The 14,797-nt window shown below is 44.9% G+C and overlaps 1 protein-coding gene across 1 annotated transcript in view; it reads right to left on the reverse strand.

Moving 5' to 3' along the window:
• Positions 1 to 14,797, reverse strand: part of MOCOS (molybdenum cofactor sulfurase) — a 55,670-nt gene that overhangs the window by 25,379 nt on the left and 15,494 nt on the right. The window contains exons 7-8 of the mRNA XM_040478491.1: positions 8,574 to 8,690; positions 6,793 to 7,251 (exon numbers count right to left, since the gene is read on the reverse strand). Coding sequence (XP_040334425.1) covers positions 6,793 to 7,251; positions 8,574 to 8,690 — 576 coding nt within the window. The remainder of the gene's footprint in view (positions 1 to 6,792; positions 7,252 to 8,573; positions 8,691 to 14,797) is intronic.

The raw sequence follows: 14,797 nt of genomic DNA on the forward strand, positions 1-14,797 counted from the left end.
TGACTAATTTCGCTTAGCATAATACCCTCTTGTTCCATCCACATAGTTGCAAATGGCAAGATTCATTCCTTTTGATTGCCGAGTAATCCTCCATTGTATATATATACCACATTTTCTTTATCCATTCATCCATTGATGGCCATTTGGGCTCTTTCCATACTTTGGCTATTGCTGATAGTGCTGCTATAAACATAGGGGTGCATGTGTCCCTTCGAAACAGCACAGCTGTATCCCATGGATAAATGCCTAGTAGTGCAATTGCTGGATCGTAGGGTAGTTCTATTTTTAGTTTTTTGAGGAACCTCCACACTGTTTTCCAGAGTGGCTGCACCAGCTTGCATTCCCATCAAGCTGTCTTTTACATGGATAATGTGTGTGCATGGAGCAACATTCAGAGAGAACAAAAGTGTGCATGGAAAGTACGTCTCCACCCCACCCAGTCCCCAAGCTCCCCTTCCCATAAGCCTCCATCACTCCTGCTTTCTGTATATCCTTCCACAGTGGTGAATTCCTGTACAGGCATACCCTGATACTGCAGACATATTTCTTGCACAAATTATGGCTACACTGGAGCGGTCACTGAGTTGATCCACTTTAAGTATACAAGTTTTCCTGAATTCTTCATATTTCTACAAAATTAAAATGTAAATTACACCCACTGCCTATATAGATCTTGCAATCTAATACCACTCTCCAATATAAAAGAACTGGGATTCCTTAGAGAAATGGTTGATTCTAGGACTGGATCAGGAGAATCTGGTGGTGGTAGAAAGGTAAGGAAGTATTCAAAAAACAGAATGATGGGAGTATGGCAAAGGGATGCAGGAGTCAACTGAAAGCATGCCTCTGGCCAAGACTGCTCAAAACAATTTGAGCAAAAATAAGAATAATGATGTAGTATTGGATTATAACCCAACATACAAAATAAATATTCATGAGTCAATACCAAAATAAATAAATGCTTGAATAAATAATAAATACACAAATACGTAAATAAGAAAAGTTAAATCTCCTATACAGAAGAACCTCAAAGAATCGATGTAGATGCTCCCTGCTCAAGAAGGTGGAGCCTAACTCCCCACTCCTTACATGTGGGCTATACTTACTGACTTGCTTCCAAAGAGTTCAGTATAGAAAGGGGGTAGAGGAGAAACTTTACAGTGAACAAACTTGGCAAACATCATCTCAACCTGGATGATGAGGGTTCACATCAATAGTGATGTCATGTTGATAGTATGTACTAATGATATGTTTTGTTATGATATGATATGATATATGATATATATGATATGATGAGAATAACACTTTACCTCTGTGGTCTTCCTCCCCCCAAAAAGCCCATAACCCCTGTCTAATCATGAGAAAAACATCAGACAAACCCAAACTGAGGGACATGCTAAAAAAATACCTGACCAGTACTTCTCAAAACTGTCAAGGTCATCAAGAATAAGGAAAGTCTGAGAAACCGGTACAGCCCATACAAGCCTAAGGAGACATGACCGTTAAATATACTATGACATCCTGGATGAGATCCTGGAACAGAAAAAGGGCATTAGGGGAAAAATCACGACATTTAATTGAAGTATGACCAGGTCTTCATAGTAGCTTTGTCCACAGCTTAGTTGCTAGCAGCACTCATGTGACAGCACATGCACAGTAGCCCCATAAGTGAGGGCTCTTCTGGAGCCAGCTCTCCACTGAAGAGAAGCACAGGCGAAGGTGGAAAAAACGCTTGTGAAATAGTTAAGAGACAATCATTCTTGAACCAGTGGTGAATCAATTTCATGCAATTGTTTTCCTCTGAGCACTAGATTCAGCTACCTGAAAGAACCTGAAGACTTCATTTGCGGGTAACAAAGAAAGGGAAGCAATTTTTAATGAAGGAGCATTTTGGGGAGTGGGTCTTCCAGTAGAGGACATCAGGGAAGACCGAGGCACCACAGAAAGTAAAGGAGAAGAGCTGCCTGGCACAGGGGGAGGGTGCAGAACTCAAGGAGGAAGAATACAGGAAATGAAAATGTCATGTAATGGGGGGTGGGAGTACTCTGGAGACTGAGACCTGGGTTTAAATCCCACCTCAACCATTATTAACTTTGAACAACTTCCAAACCTTCCTGAGTCTTGGCTTTGTCATAGGTAAGATGGACATTATTCTCATTTCTCATAGTATTGGCTAAAAACTAAAATGAAATATAAAATGTAAAGCAACTAAAATATATCAGATAATCGATAGATGTTAATCCCCTTACCTCTCCCATCAATTTTTCTTGTGTATCAAATACTCTGTCCATAAACTGTAGCTGATTCTGTTAGTACAACACCCGAGCTCAGCAATATTAGGGTCTATTTAAGCCTTTATGGGTGAGCCCAGAAACCATCATTAAATCATTATTTCTATAGGAAAACATGTTTTGAATTACAAATCGCTTTTTAGAAGACAATGTATTACTGGAGACAATTCTCCATGGTCTCTCGTTTCTGCTGTGTGTCTGCTGTAACAAGCAGAAACACTCATTTTCCTTTTGTTCCAGACTACCTTTTTGAAGATGTTTGTATAACTTCTGGGGAGGAGAACAGGTTTGCTCATAGTCCAGTATTATAATGTCTTCCTCCAGAGCAACAGCCAGGCAGGTTTACTCGCATCCCATTATGAAAACAAGTCAGGTTCCCTGAGCGAGGGGTTCCTCAGCCATGTGCACAGCATCCACCTGGGCCCCTCTGTACCCCCTGTTGGGACTTGGGGGGCACAGAGAAGGAACCCGAACACGAAGCTCATGCTACCTGCTGTTCTGTGAGTAATAAAGCCCTTTATCTCTGAACCGGGAGTCTCGTGCCTTTTGCCAGCATTGAGGACACTGTGGTAGGCTATCTTGTTAGTTTACAAGGAGGGTAAACTTCAGACTCTTCACAGTTCTTCACAACTATTTGTTCAAATAGGTCTATAATTTTCTATCCTTTAATTTGTCACCTTAAAATTTAATGTGTTGGCTTCCCCCTTCTTCCTTTCTTCTTCCTCTTCATCTGAGCCAAGCTTTCAGCCAGTGTGCACGTGCTAAAGGAGAGGGGAACCCCAGTAAGGTGGGGTTTGGTTACATAAGGTGGAGTTGAGCAAATAAACATCTGTTGAAGATATGGAAGCCAGGTTTCTCACAGGGGTTGCAAGTATGGAAAGGGGGATAGATAGAATAAACTCTGTGGTGTTGGAGGTGTTAGTGGGAAATCAGGAGCATGGCTAGCTGACATAGGTGATAGACGGAGAGATAGATAGATAGATAGATAGATAGATAGATAGATAGATAGATAGATACAGATGTGTGTGTACACACAAGTATGCAGAGTATTCCAAAAGTCTTAACACATACATATATGTGGTAGACAGAATAATGTTACCCCCAAACATGTTCACATCCTAATCCCTGGAATTAGGCAAAAGGGACTTGCAGGCATGATTAAAGCTGAGGACCCTGAGATGGGGAGAGCTTCCTGGATTATCCAGGTGGGCCCAATCTCATCAGATAAGTCCTGTTAAAAGTTTACGATAATTTGTCACAGCAGCAAATATTTCTAAGCTCTGTACACTGAGAGGGCTTGGGAGTAATAACATCCCAGAAGCAAGAATCAGACCTAGCAACCAAATATGTGTTTCTCAGCATCATTTATTGTCTAATATAAGAAGTGAAGTGTCTTGATGAAATTGTCAACTCCATTTCTCAGGCAGGGGAAATACAGAGTGAGTCTAGAAGCTATTGTTGCACCAGAAAGTAAGGGAATGCTCAAAGAATGATGGGGGCATATCAAAGGACACAGGATCTGACTTGAAGGAGCTCCTAGTGGCCAAGTCTGTGGCAATTTAAGCATCACAATAAATATTGATGAGCACCTGGGTGGCTCAGGCATCCAACACTTGATTTCAGCTCAGGTCATGATCTCACAGGACATGATTGAGTCCTGTGTCTGGCTCTGTGCTGAATGTGGTGCCTGATTGGGATTCTCTCTCTCTGCCTCTCCCCTGCTCATGTGCGCATGCTCTCTCTCTCTCAAAATAAATAAACATTTTAAAAAATAAATTAAAAAATAAGTACTGATAATGATGGGTTGTAATTTTTGAGCAAAATAAGAATACATGAGTTCATGCAGATACAAAAAGAGAGACAGAAGAATTAATGATGAAATAAATATGGAAGAAAGAAAGGTCTATCCTATAATAGAATACCTACTGATAAATCTAGAAGGAATGATAGAATTTCTTAAATTACCATTTTGCAGTCATCATACCAATGATTGATTTAGGCACCGATGTAGGTTGCCCACCAATAGATGCTAAATCTAGTGAATAAGAGTTTGACAAGGAACAGGGTATTGACATATTCTCAAACTATCCCTCCACAAATATTGATTAATTATTTATTAATGAACTTAATAGTAGAGAAACCTGGCAGACCCCATGTTAAGCAAGTGATAAAAGTTAAGTCACCAGCATTGGAACAAATCAACAGTATGTCTCCTTCTGGGATGCACTGAGAAAGCATAGTATGACTCTTACAGAATTTCTGCCCAAAATACAGAAATCATAAGGAAACCTCAGATAATACCATCACATGGGTGGTTAGGAGGACTTGGGAGGTGACGAGGTCATGAGGGTGGAGCTGTCATGTGATTAAAGGTCTTATAAAAGAGGCCCCAGGGGGCGCCTGGGTGGCACAGTCGGTTAAGCATCCGACTTCAACCAGGTCACGATCTCATGGTCCGTGAGTTCGAGCCCCGCGCCAGGCTCTGGGCTGATGGCTCGGAGCCTGGAGCCTGTTTCCGATTCTGTGTCTCCCTCTCTCTCTGCCCCTCCCCCGTTCATGCTCTGTCTCTCTCTGTCCCAAAAATAAATAAAAAACGTTGAAAAAAAAATTTATAAAGAGGCCCCAGAGAGCTCTGCCACATGAAGACACAGTGAGAAAACTCTATGAGGGGCGCCTGGATGGCTCAGTCGGTTAAGTGTCTGAATTCAGTGCAGGTCATGATCTCACGGTTTGTGAGTTCGAGCCCTGCATCGGGCTCTGTGCTGACAGCTCAAAGCCTGGAGCCTCCTTCAGATACTGTGTCCCTCTCTCTCTCTCTGCCTCTCCCCGACTAGTACTCTATCTCTCTATCTCTCAAAGATAAATAAACATTAAAAAAAAAAAGAAGAAGAAGAAAAAGAAAAGAAAACTCTATGAATGAGAGGTGAGCCCCCATTGGACATCAAAACTGCCAGCACCTAGATCTTAGATTTTCAGCCTCCAGAACCATGAGAAATAAATATTTGTTGTTTACAAGCCACACAGTTGATGATACTATACTAGAGCAGCCTGAATGGACTAAGATATCCATCCACCAGAACTCTCGTACACCCCACGTCTTGCCTTGTTGGCCCTTATCACCAGTGTGATTCTATTCATAGGTGGTGTTTGGTCCTGTGTCTGTTTCCCTTCTGAGATGTTGCACTCTCTGAGGGAAGAACAATTTCCATTTGCTCATCAAAATGGTGCTGGCCCAAGGCCTGGCAGGTAGCAGGTGCTTGGTATGCAGTTGTAGAATGAGCAGATGAATAGAAGACCTTTAGCAAACCTTGTTGAGTATCAGTGTCCCCATCTGTAAAATGGGACACTAATTCCCACCCAGAGTATCTCCCCTATGTGGCCATCCTATGGAACATGACCTGTCCGTGAAAATAAGAGTGCTGACACACAGGGGAAACATGGACTCCACATCCTCCTCCATTAGAGAGTGAAGGTGAACTTGCCTGTTTGTGGTCTCCTTAGAGCACAGGCTCCCATGGGGCCACCCTGAAAGGCAGGCCACAAACAGCCATGACCATGATATCTCTGACTAGGAACCAGCAAGCCTGTTATCCCAGAGCCTCAGGAGTCTGAGTCCTTTGCCTGGGACTTGGGACACACTCAGATTATAGGAAGATAGCCTCGGTTTGGCCATAGAGGGGTATCAGGACTGACTGGTCAGTCTCAAGACATAATATAGTTCATATCCACAGGGAGGGTTGAGCAGAACAAGTCACATAAAAGCATTGACCCAAGGAATCAGCAGACCTGGGCTAAAATCTTTACTCTATCATTGGTTACTAGGCAAAGTACCTAACCTCAATAGCCCTCAGGCTCCATACCTATTAAATGGAGATGACATTACCACACACTGCAAATTGTTGTTTTATTTTTTTAACTTTTTAAAAAATATTTTATTTGTTTTCAGAGAGAGACAGAACATGAACAGAGGAGGGACAGACACACACACACACACACACACACACACACACACACACACACACAGAATCCGAGGCAGGCTCCAGGCTCTGAGCCATCAGCACAGAGCCTGACGTGGGGCTCGAACCCACGAACCGTGAGATCATGACCTGAGCCGAAGGCAGATGCTCCAGCGACTGAGCCACTCAGGCGCCCCACATATTATTGTTTCAAAGATGGAACCAAACAAAGCAGGTAAAATGCTTCCGCAGGGAACCAGCACATACACTCGGTGAAACTTACGTCCATAATTATGCAGAGTAACTAGGTATCCACATTCAGAAACAGGGCCTCTCAGGAGTCCTAAGCAGAGCCATGTTCAAAAGTCAGCCCAAACCAAGAGAGGCAGGAGAACTACTCTTCATATGTCACAATACTCTGAATATTATTTTGATTTTCTGCATGCTTTGCTTTCTGTACTTTTTTCTTCACTTTATCAAAACAATGTCATAAAGTAAACAAACAAACAAAAAAGCAGTCTCTGTGCTGCCATTAAAACCCTTACCTCAAATGCAGCACAGGATTTAATCGGGTAGAGGTAAAGGTTGGTGATGACACGTGGCCCAAGGCCCCCATCCAGGACTCCTGCTGCTTTCTCTGAAGGGGTCTGCTGGGTTCTGGTGGCCATCGGCAGAGGTGGGCGCAAACCCACTGCAGCCACAGTGGTAGGCAAGTCGTTGGAAACCCCAGAGTCTGTGGGAGCATCTTCCCGAGGTGAGGAACTACATCTGTCCACGGTGGCAGGCACAGCGTCCTGAGCCTCGCTCTCTGATGGGGCTCCCACCTCCCCAGGGGTGGTCTGAGGAAGAGGCTGGCCATCACACTGGTGCAGTTGCATTGCTATGATGAACCTGAGAAAGGCCTGAGCATCCTCAAGTGTAGACATATATCCAAAAGAAATCCTCACAGATCCTGTAGGATGCCCATCTATGAGGTCCACATCGTCTCCACAGACGTGACCAGCCTAGAATAAAAGGGAAATAAGTCATTCAGAGTGACTCATTCCTCAGGGATAAATCAGAAATGGTTTTGTAGAAGAAAACTAACCCAGGAAAACAAAATGGCCAACACTAATATGTGCTGTGTGCCTGAGGCAGGGTTTCCTGAGGACAAGGACTCCCTTTCTAGAGTCTCACTTTGCTCAAGTATAAATTGGGGTCAATACCAATCTCAAGGGATCATTATAAAGTTTAAAAGAAATACGTCAGGGAAGGCATTTACCCAGAACCACATGCAATGCCAACCCACAGATCCCTCAAAAGATGGACCGAAGTTTCAGAAGCACTATGGGCCAGCTTCTTGGTCTACCCAGGGCTGTGGCAGGAGAAACACCTTCTGGCTGCTCCCTGGAGCCTCCCTCAGAACCAAAGGGAGGGTCATGTCCCTGATAGCTGCCCTTGACAACAAGGCCAGACAGACATGCTCCCTCTGGGAGTGACCAGACGAGGCCTATCCAAAGCCAAAGGCAGGCTGGGTGTTCCTACTGGGGAGGTGGAGAGAAAAGGCAAGAAGTCTCCAAGCCTCTCCAAGCTGGGCTGCCCAGGGTCGGTCATTGCTCTGCCCACCCACCTCCCTCAGTACTGAACCCAGGCCAGCCACCCAAGAGCTGGGGCCACAGTACTCTGCAGGATCAAATATTATATCTGGAACTGCATTTGTTTGTATTCCAGGACTTCCTCTCTCTTTTGAAATAAAATCCAGTTCGTGGTTGGTTGGGATCTAGTATATACAATATTTAATGACAACAAAAGAAACTCAAGTTAGAAACTACTCCAAACTAAATAAGAGTTCTTTGTCACTTGAACAATTCTTATCTTTGCCACTTGAACTATTCTTATGAAATGGTTCAAAATATTAGCTGTACCCTGAAGTGAAAAACCTCAGCCAGGAGGAGAGGCAGGGATGAGAGGATTCTGGGAGATGCAGACTGGCCCCTGGAAGAGTTTGTCCCCTCGCCCAGCGATGAGCTAACTCTAGTGTGGAGATGTTCTGGTAGGACTGAACTAGGTAAGGGCCCTCTGCACATAGAAGCACATTCTTGCGTATGCTTGCCCCCTGTTAACACCCATATTCTGCCTTTAAATTTTTGCCCTCAAAGCAAAATATGAATGCTACAGCGGTGCTATGTTTTCTTTTTTTGTTGACCCCTTTTCCTTCACAGATCCACAGGGTGGGCTCGGAGAAATGAGCCCAGCCCACAGAACCAGCCCTCACCCCAGCCATGAGACCAGCCTCTAGGGTGGCTGAAGATGCCACCACTGGGTCTTGCTGAGCACCATTACCAACCTCAAGATGGTTCCTGACCATCTCGTCGCTTATCCCCAGGTGCCTCTGGCAGGCCCCAGTGTTACAGAAGCAGCCAGTTCGCACATGGATGTTGTAAAGACTGGCCATCTTATCCACCTGTGGGGTCAATATGACACGAAACCAGTGTTAAGGATGTCGTTTTATTCTGATCACCTGCATCAGTATCTGGACCTCTTTCCTAACAAGAAAATGAAAATATGAGCTTGGAATTTTGCTCCCAAGTGCCATGATCTGTCATGGGTTTACTAAAATGTCACTGATAATTACAGTTTATCCAGATGGATTATAATGTATGCTTGATAAAACTGAAAATACAAAATTCAGGCCAAACTCCCAAGTTAGGAGCTTATGTTTCAACAAATAGTACCATTAAAAATGAACAGAAGATTCGAATAAACATTTTTCCAAAGAGGACATACGAATGGCCAAGAGGTACATGAAAAGATGTTTAATATCACTAGTCATCTAGCAAATGCAAGTCAAAGGAACAATGAAATATCACTGCACACCTATTACAAAGAAAACAGAAGTAACAAGTGTTAGAAACAATGTAGAGAAAGGGAACCCTCATGCTCTGTTGGTGAGAATGTAAATTGCCACAGCCTCTGTGGAAAACAGTATAAAGGCTCCTCAAAAAATTGAAAGTAGAACTACCCTGTGATCTAGCAATCCCTTGTGAGTATTTATCTGAAGAAAATGAAAATATTATCTTGAAAATATATGTGCACCCCATGTTCCTCGCAGCATTACTTACAACATCTAAGACATGAAAACAACTTAAGTATCTATCAAAGGATGAAGAAAATTGGTATACAGTTACAATGGAATATTTTTCAGTCATAAAAAAAGAAAACAAGGAAATTTATCATTTGTGACAACATGGATGGACCTTGAGGACATGATGCTAAGAGAAATAAGTCAGACATAGACAGGGACATGAGTGGGGGATGGGCTAAGTGGGTGATAGGCATTAAGGAGGGCACATATGATGAGCACCAGGCATTATAGGTAAGTGATGAATCACTAAATTGTACTTCTGAAACCATTATTATAATATATGTTAACTAACTTGGATTTAAATTTTTTAAAAATCAGACACAACTTTAAAAAAAAAGGCAAAGACAAATACTGTATATATCACTTATAGGTGGAACCAAAAAAAAAAAAAAAATCAAACTCATCGATATGGAGAACAGACTAGTGGCTGTCAGAGGTGTGGGTGGGCAAAATGAGTAAAGGTGGTCAAAAGATACAAACTTCTAAACTTCTAGTTACAAGATAAATAAGTCCTAGGGATGTAATGTACAGCATAGTGACTATAATTGACGATACTGTTATAATGTGTGTTTGAAAGTTGCTAAGAGAGTAAATCTTAAAAGTTGTCATCACAAGAAAAAAAATGTGTAACTATGTATGGTGATGGATGTTAACTGGTCGTACTGTAGTCATCATTTTACATTGTATACATATATCAAATAATTATGTTGTGCACCTAAAAGCAATACAATATTATACGTCAATTTTATCTCAATTTTGTTTCAATTTGACAGAGACAGTGCCAGTGTTCATGCAAGCAGAGGAGGGGCAGAGGGAGAAAGAGAGAGAGAATCCCAAGCAGGCTCCCTGCCCAGCATGGGAGCCTCCGATGTGAGGCTCGATCCCACGACCCTGGGATCGTGACCTGAGCCAAAATCAAGAGTCAGACATTCAACCGACTGAGCCACGCAGGTGCCCCAATTTTATCTCAATTTTTTAACATAATAACTTAATTTTCTTAAACAGGGCCCATAGGCTCCCGTGAGATTCGCAGCCTGGATGTGGAGTGGCTCCTTGGCATCCTCTGCACAGGGTTGATCACAGAACAGTCCCCAGCTGAGCTACCCCTCGGAGCGGCCTTGTCGGGGTGCACAGCCTGGCCTACACACATTACTGTGTTGACACTGTGCATTATCAATTTGCTCTCCATCGAGTCCCTTACTCGGGGTTGAATCACAGAACTGCTGTTCAATCTATAAGTTCCAAGGCTCTTTCTTGTCTCCTGAAGACTCTGGGAGGTGATCTGCTTTCACTCAAGGCTCAAAGGCAGGGCTAGCATGAGGGATAGTTGCCGGGTTCCTCTGGCTATGAGTCGAGGGATCCTTTCTCCCAAGGGTCTAGGAGCCTGATGAGAGTCCTCAGCCTGGGTGACTTCGGCTAAACTCAGGGGAGTCACCTAACTGCATTTGGGAAAACAAACACGTCGTGCCCAGCTGGGAAAACCTTTGAAACTTTTCTCCCTGGGAATTCACAGTGTAGGGTGGCCAGAGGCAGCCAGGAGCAGTACGGTGCTCTCCACAGACCACAGGCCACCACACGACCAGCACATGCTCCCAGCCAGGCTGTGCACAGCAAGGGTGCCTCCCACCCTGTTGAGACCATGGCTGTCTTCATTTTAGCTGTCTTCCCTGGACTGTCAGAGAAGAAGCCATTGTCTGGGTTGAACTGAGGGGGACTCAGGAAAACAACTCTGCTCCTTTACTCTGGGCAAGGAGCTCAGTGATGTGGAGGCCTGCTAATGAAATCCAGGTGTCCCCTGGCTCTCTGAGCTGAGACCTGGCAGCACCACTGGGTCTGGCCCACTCCATCTCCAGAGTCAGGTGGTCTCCATTCAACGGGCAGCTGCTAGGGAAGTCCCCTCATTGCCCCACCCCAACTCCTGCCAAACAGAATTAGAAGGCTCCAGTGGCCACGCCACCCCCACCCCACATTCACCGTTCCAGTTACCACTGCCGTGACACAAGCCACCAAACGTGGGGGGATAAAGTAGCAGCCATTTTATTGTGCTCACAGCTACAGTAGGTCAAGAATTCAGAAAGAGCACAGAGGAGTCACTTGACTCTGCTCCATGATTTCTCAAGTCCCAGCTGGGAAGTCTCTGAGGCTGGGAGTGACATTGTGTCTGGGGGTTGGGATCATCTGGAGACTTACTTATGCATGTGTGTGTCTGGTCCCCCAGTCAGGAAGGCTCAAAGCAGGACTGCCACCATCATGTCTGTGCTTGGCCTCTCCACATGGCATGGCTTCCTCACAACATGGCAGCCTCAGGATAGAACTTCTTACATGGTAACTTGGGGCCCAAGAGTGGATGTCCCGAGGAATAATGTTGATGTGGCATTGCTTTTTCCGCCACACAGCGTCACCTTCTGTGGCACTTTACTGGTTATGAGAGAGTCACAAACCCATTGAGATTCAAGAAGAGAGAAGGCCCCCAACAAGAAGAGGATGTGGGTGCAAGAGGCTCTCTGGGCCACACCTACGCTTCCTCCTAATTCCCCATCATGAGGCAGTACCCTCTCACCTTGAGCCCTATGGGATCCCAGCCTGTGCCCAGCCAGGTGAAAGAGTTGGTTTCTGCGGCAGGATGAGCACTGCATCCTGGAAGGCAAGGAACCAGCCTGACCACAGTGCACACTGGAGCCTCCCCGCCCAGGAGCCTCTATGCTCACTGTTTATTGAGCACTTGCTTCATACCAGGGCTCCTTGCTCAGGCAGTATACACTATATCTCATTTAATCCTCATTAGCAACACTATCAGCAGGGTACTTAGTTATCCCCATTTCATGGAGACTTGGAGAGCTTACATTAACTTGCCCAAGCTCAGAGAGCCAAGCAAAAGGCAGTCAGAATCTGGACCCACATTCTTAACCACTGTGTAGAGTGACTTCCACAGTGGGGAGAATGAAATTAGGAGCCCTGGCTATCAAAAACAAGACCCTTGGAACACCTGGGTCGCTCAGTCAGTTAAACGTCTGACTTCGGCTCAGGTCATGATCTCACAGCTTGTGAGTTCGAGCCCTGCATCAGGCTCTGTGCTAACAGCTCAGAGCCTGGAGCCTGCTTCAGATTTTGTGTCTCATTCTCTCTCTGCCCCTCCCCTGCTTGTGCTCTCTCTCTCTCTCTCTCTCTCTCTCAAAAATAAACATTAAAAATTTAAAAAAAAAAAAAAGAAAGAAAGCTCAATTATTTTACACATCCCGTGAAAAGAGAGCCAAACCCCACCATGACACGTTTGATCTTTCTAAAGGCCACCAAAGTCCCTGTGGAATTTCCACATGGTGAAGTGGCCCAGGAAAACCATGTTGGACTTTCCTGAGCCAGCACAGTTGGTCACACCTCAGCCACGGAATCCATTCATGATACGAGTCTCCTCTACAAACGCACAGAGGGAGAAACACATCCTGTGTGTGACCTCGGGGAACCAGAATCCTGGTAAAGTCAGCGGGGCACCCAGACAGGAAGCTCTCCCCGCCTAGGCTCTTCCTTCTCTTCAAGAAGTCTCTGGGACAATGAGGAATTCTTTCCCTGCTCTGCCTGCCACCACACATGTCATGGTCACCTGCCTGCCCTCCTCCACACCTCGAGGGAAGTACAACTTATTTGGGTCCAAGAATGAAGCTTACTTTACCCATCACCCAGAATAACACATTTAAGAAGGCAAAACTTTTACTCTTGACGCATTTTTCATTTTCCACCCGCCCCCCGCTCACCACCACCAACAGCATTCAAAATTGCCTGTTTCTTAGTGGCGTCAGGCTGCCAGCGTATAACTAAGGGGTGTCTGCACTGTAAACCCACCCAAGAGACAACCTGTGGTTGTAGAGGGTCCATTCCCAGATACGAGTAAGAATGAACACGTCCCCAGAAGAATATTTCTCAAGTGTGTTCCTCAGATAGTTTATGGCTATTGAGAAGGGGTGGAGGAATGATTCCTTGAGAAATCCTGCATTTAACAAAGGAGATAGGGAGTATGGCTTTCAGGGGAAGATGAACACCTTCTTCCAAACTTATCTGACCATCGAACCTGCTCCTCACAGAGCTGCTCTGGGAACCCAGGCTCTGGGAAGGGCCTTGCGCTCCCCATCCCCGCCAGTCTGGGACAACACATCTGGTGACCATCTATCGCCATGGCAGAGTGCTTGGTATGCCTCTGGACATTTTGATGGACTGAGCAGTGAGTGACCAGCTTACTCAGTTATGGCAAGGACCCAAGCAGTTCCCAAAACACAAACCACTATTTGCACTGTTTTCATGGGAAAAATAGATACAAAGGGTATTCTGCACAAACTATGTTATAACCGAACTACTAAATCTTTCCAACTCATAATATGCACGAACTATGGCAGAAACAAGGGCTTTTGTGGTACTAAGGACAGCACTTCTGCTTACCATAAAGAAAGAGTTCTGAATTCCAGGTTTGAATTCAGAGTTCTGAATTCAAAGACCTGGTGGTAGCAGGCCCATATAGTGTAATGCCATGATACCATCTGCTGTATCCCTGGGACTACCATGCTGAATGTACATGAAATGACCTCGGACGTGGTATTCTGTCTACACTGCTTTTCTGTCTACATTGTTTTAGGGTGTCTTCCCTTGCTGGCAAGCTGTCAGCTGTCACCTTCCAGTGCTATCAAGGACTCGGACCTTCTCTCTCTCCACGTCTGAAAATGCCCATTTCTGGCTGAAAAAAGGAGAGCCGGTAAACTAAATAGCCACACCTGTTAGAAAGGAGTGCCTATGAGAGTGTAGAGCCTCTAAGGAAGGGCTGGGCCTCTCCAATCATGCACGGGCTGCCTTTCTCACAGCTACTGCAAGGACTCACAGACCTGGACTGCAAATGTCAGGGCTCCAAAAGGCTGCAGAGTTCCAGGGGAGAGAAATTCTGTTGTGAACAGGTGCTCAAGGTGACAAGAAAACCCACCTGGATATACATACAATGGAACACTACTCAGCAATGAAAAGGAACAAAATCTTGCCATTTGCAACTACAGGGATGGAACTGGAGGGTATTATGCTAAGTGAAATAAATCAATCAGAAAAGGACAGATATCATGTGTTTTCACTCATAGGTAGAATTTGAGAAACTTAACAGAAGACCATAGGAGAAGGGAAGGAAAAATAAGTTACAGAGAAGGAGGCAAACCATAAGAGACTCTTAAATACAGAGAACTGAGGGTTGATGGGCGTGGGGGGTTGAGGGGTCAGGGGAAATGGGAGATGAGGGCACTTGTTGGGATGAGCACTGGGTGTTGTATGTAAGTGATGAAACACAGGAATCTACTCCCGAAGCCAAGATTACACTATATACACTGTAGGTTAGCTAACTTGTCAATAAATTATGAAGGGAAGGGAAGGGAAGGGAAGGGAAGGGAAGGGAAGGGAAGGGA

The sequence above is a fragment of the Herpailurus yagouaroundi genome, unplaced genomic scaffold (assembly GCF_014898765.1).
Source record: "Herpailurus yagouaroundi ecotype Mexico unplaced genomic scaffold, PumYag 142, whole genome shotgun sequence".
Taxonomy (NCBI): Eukaryota; Metazoa; Chordata; class Mammalia; order Carnivora; family Felidae; genus Herpailurus; species Herpailurus yagouaroundi.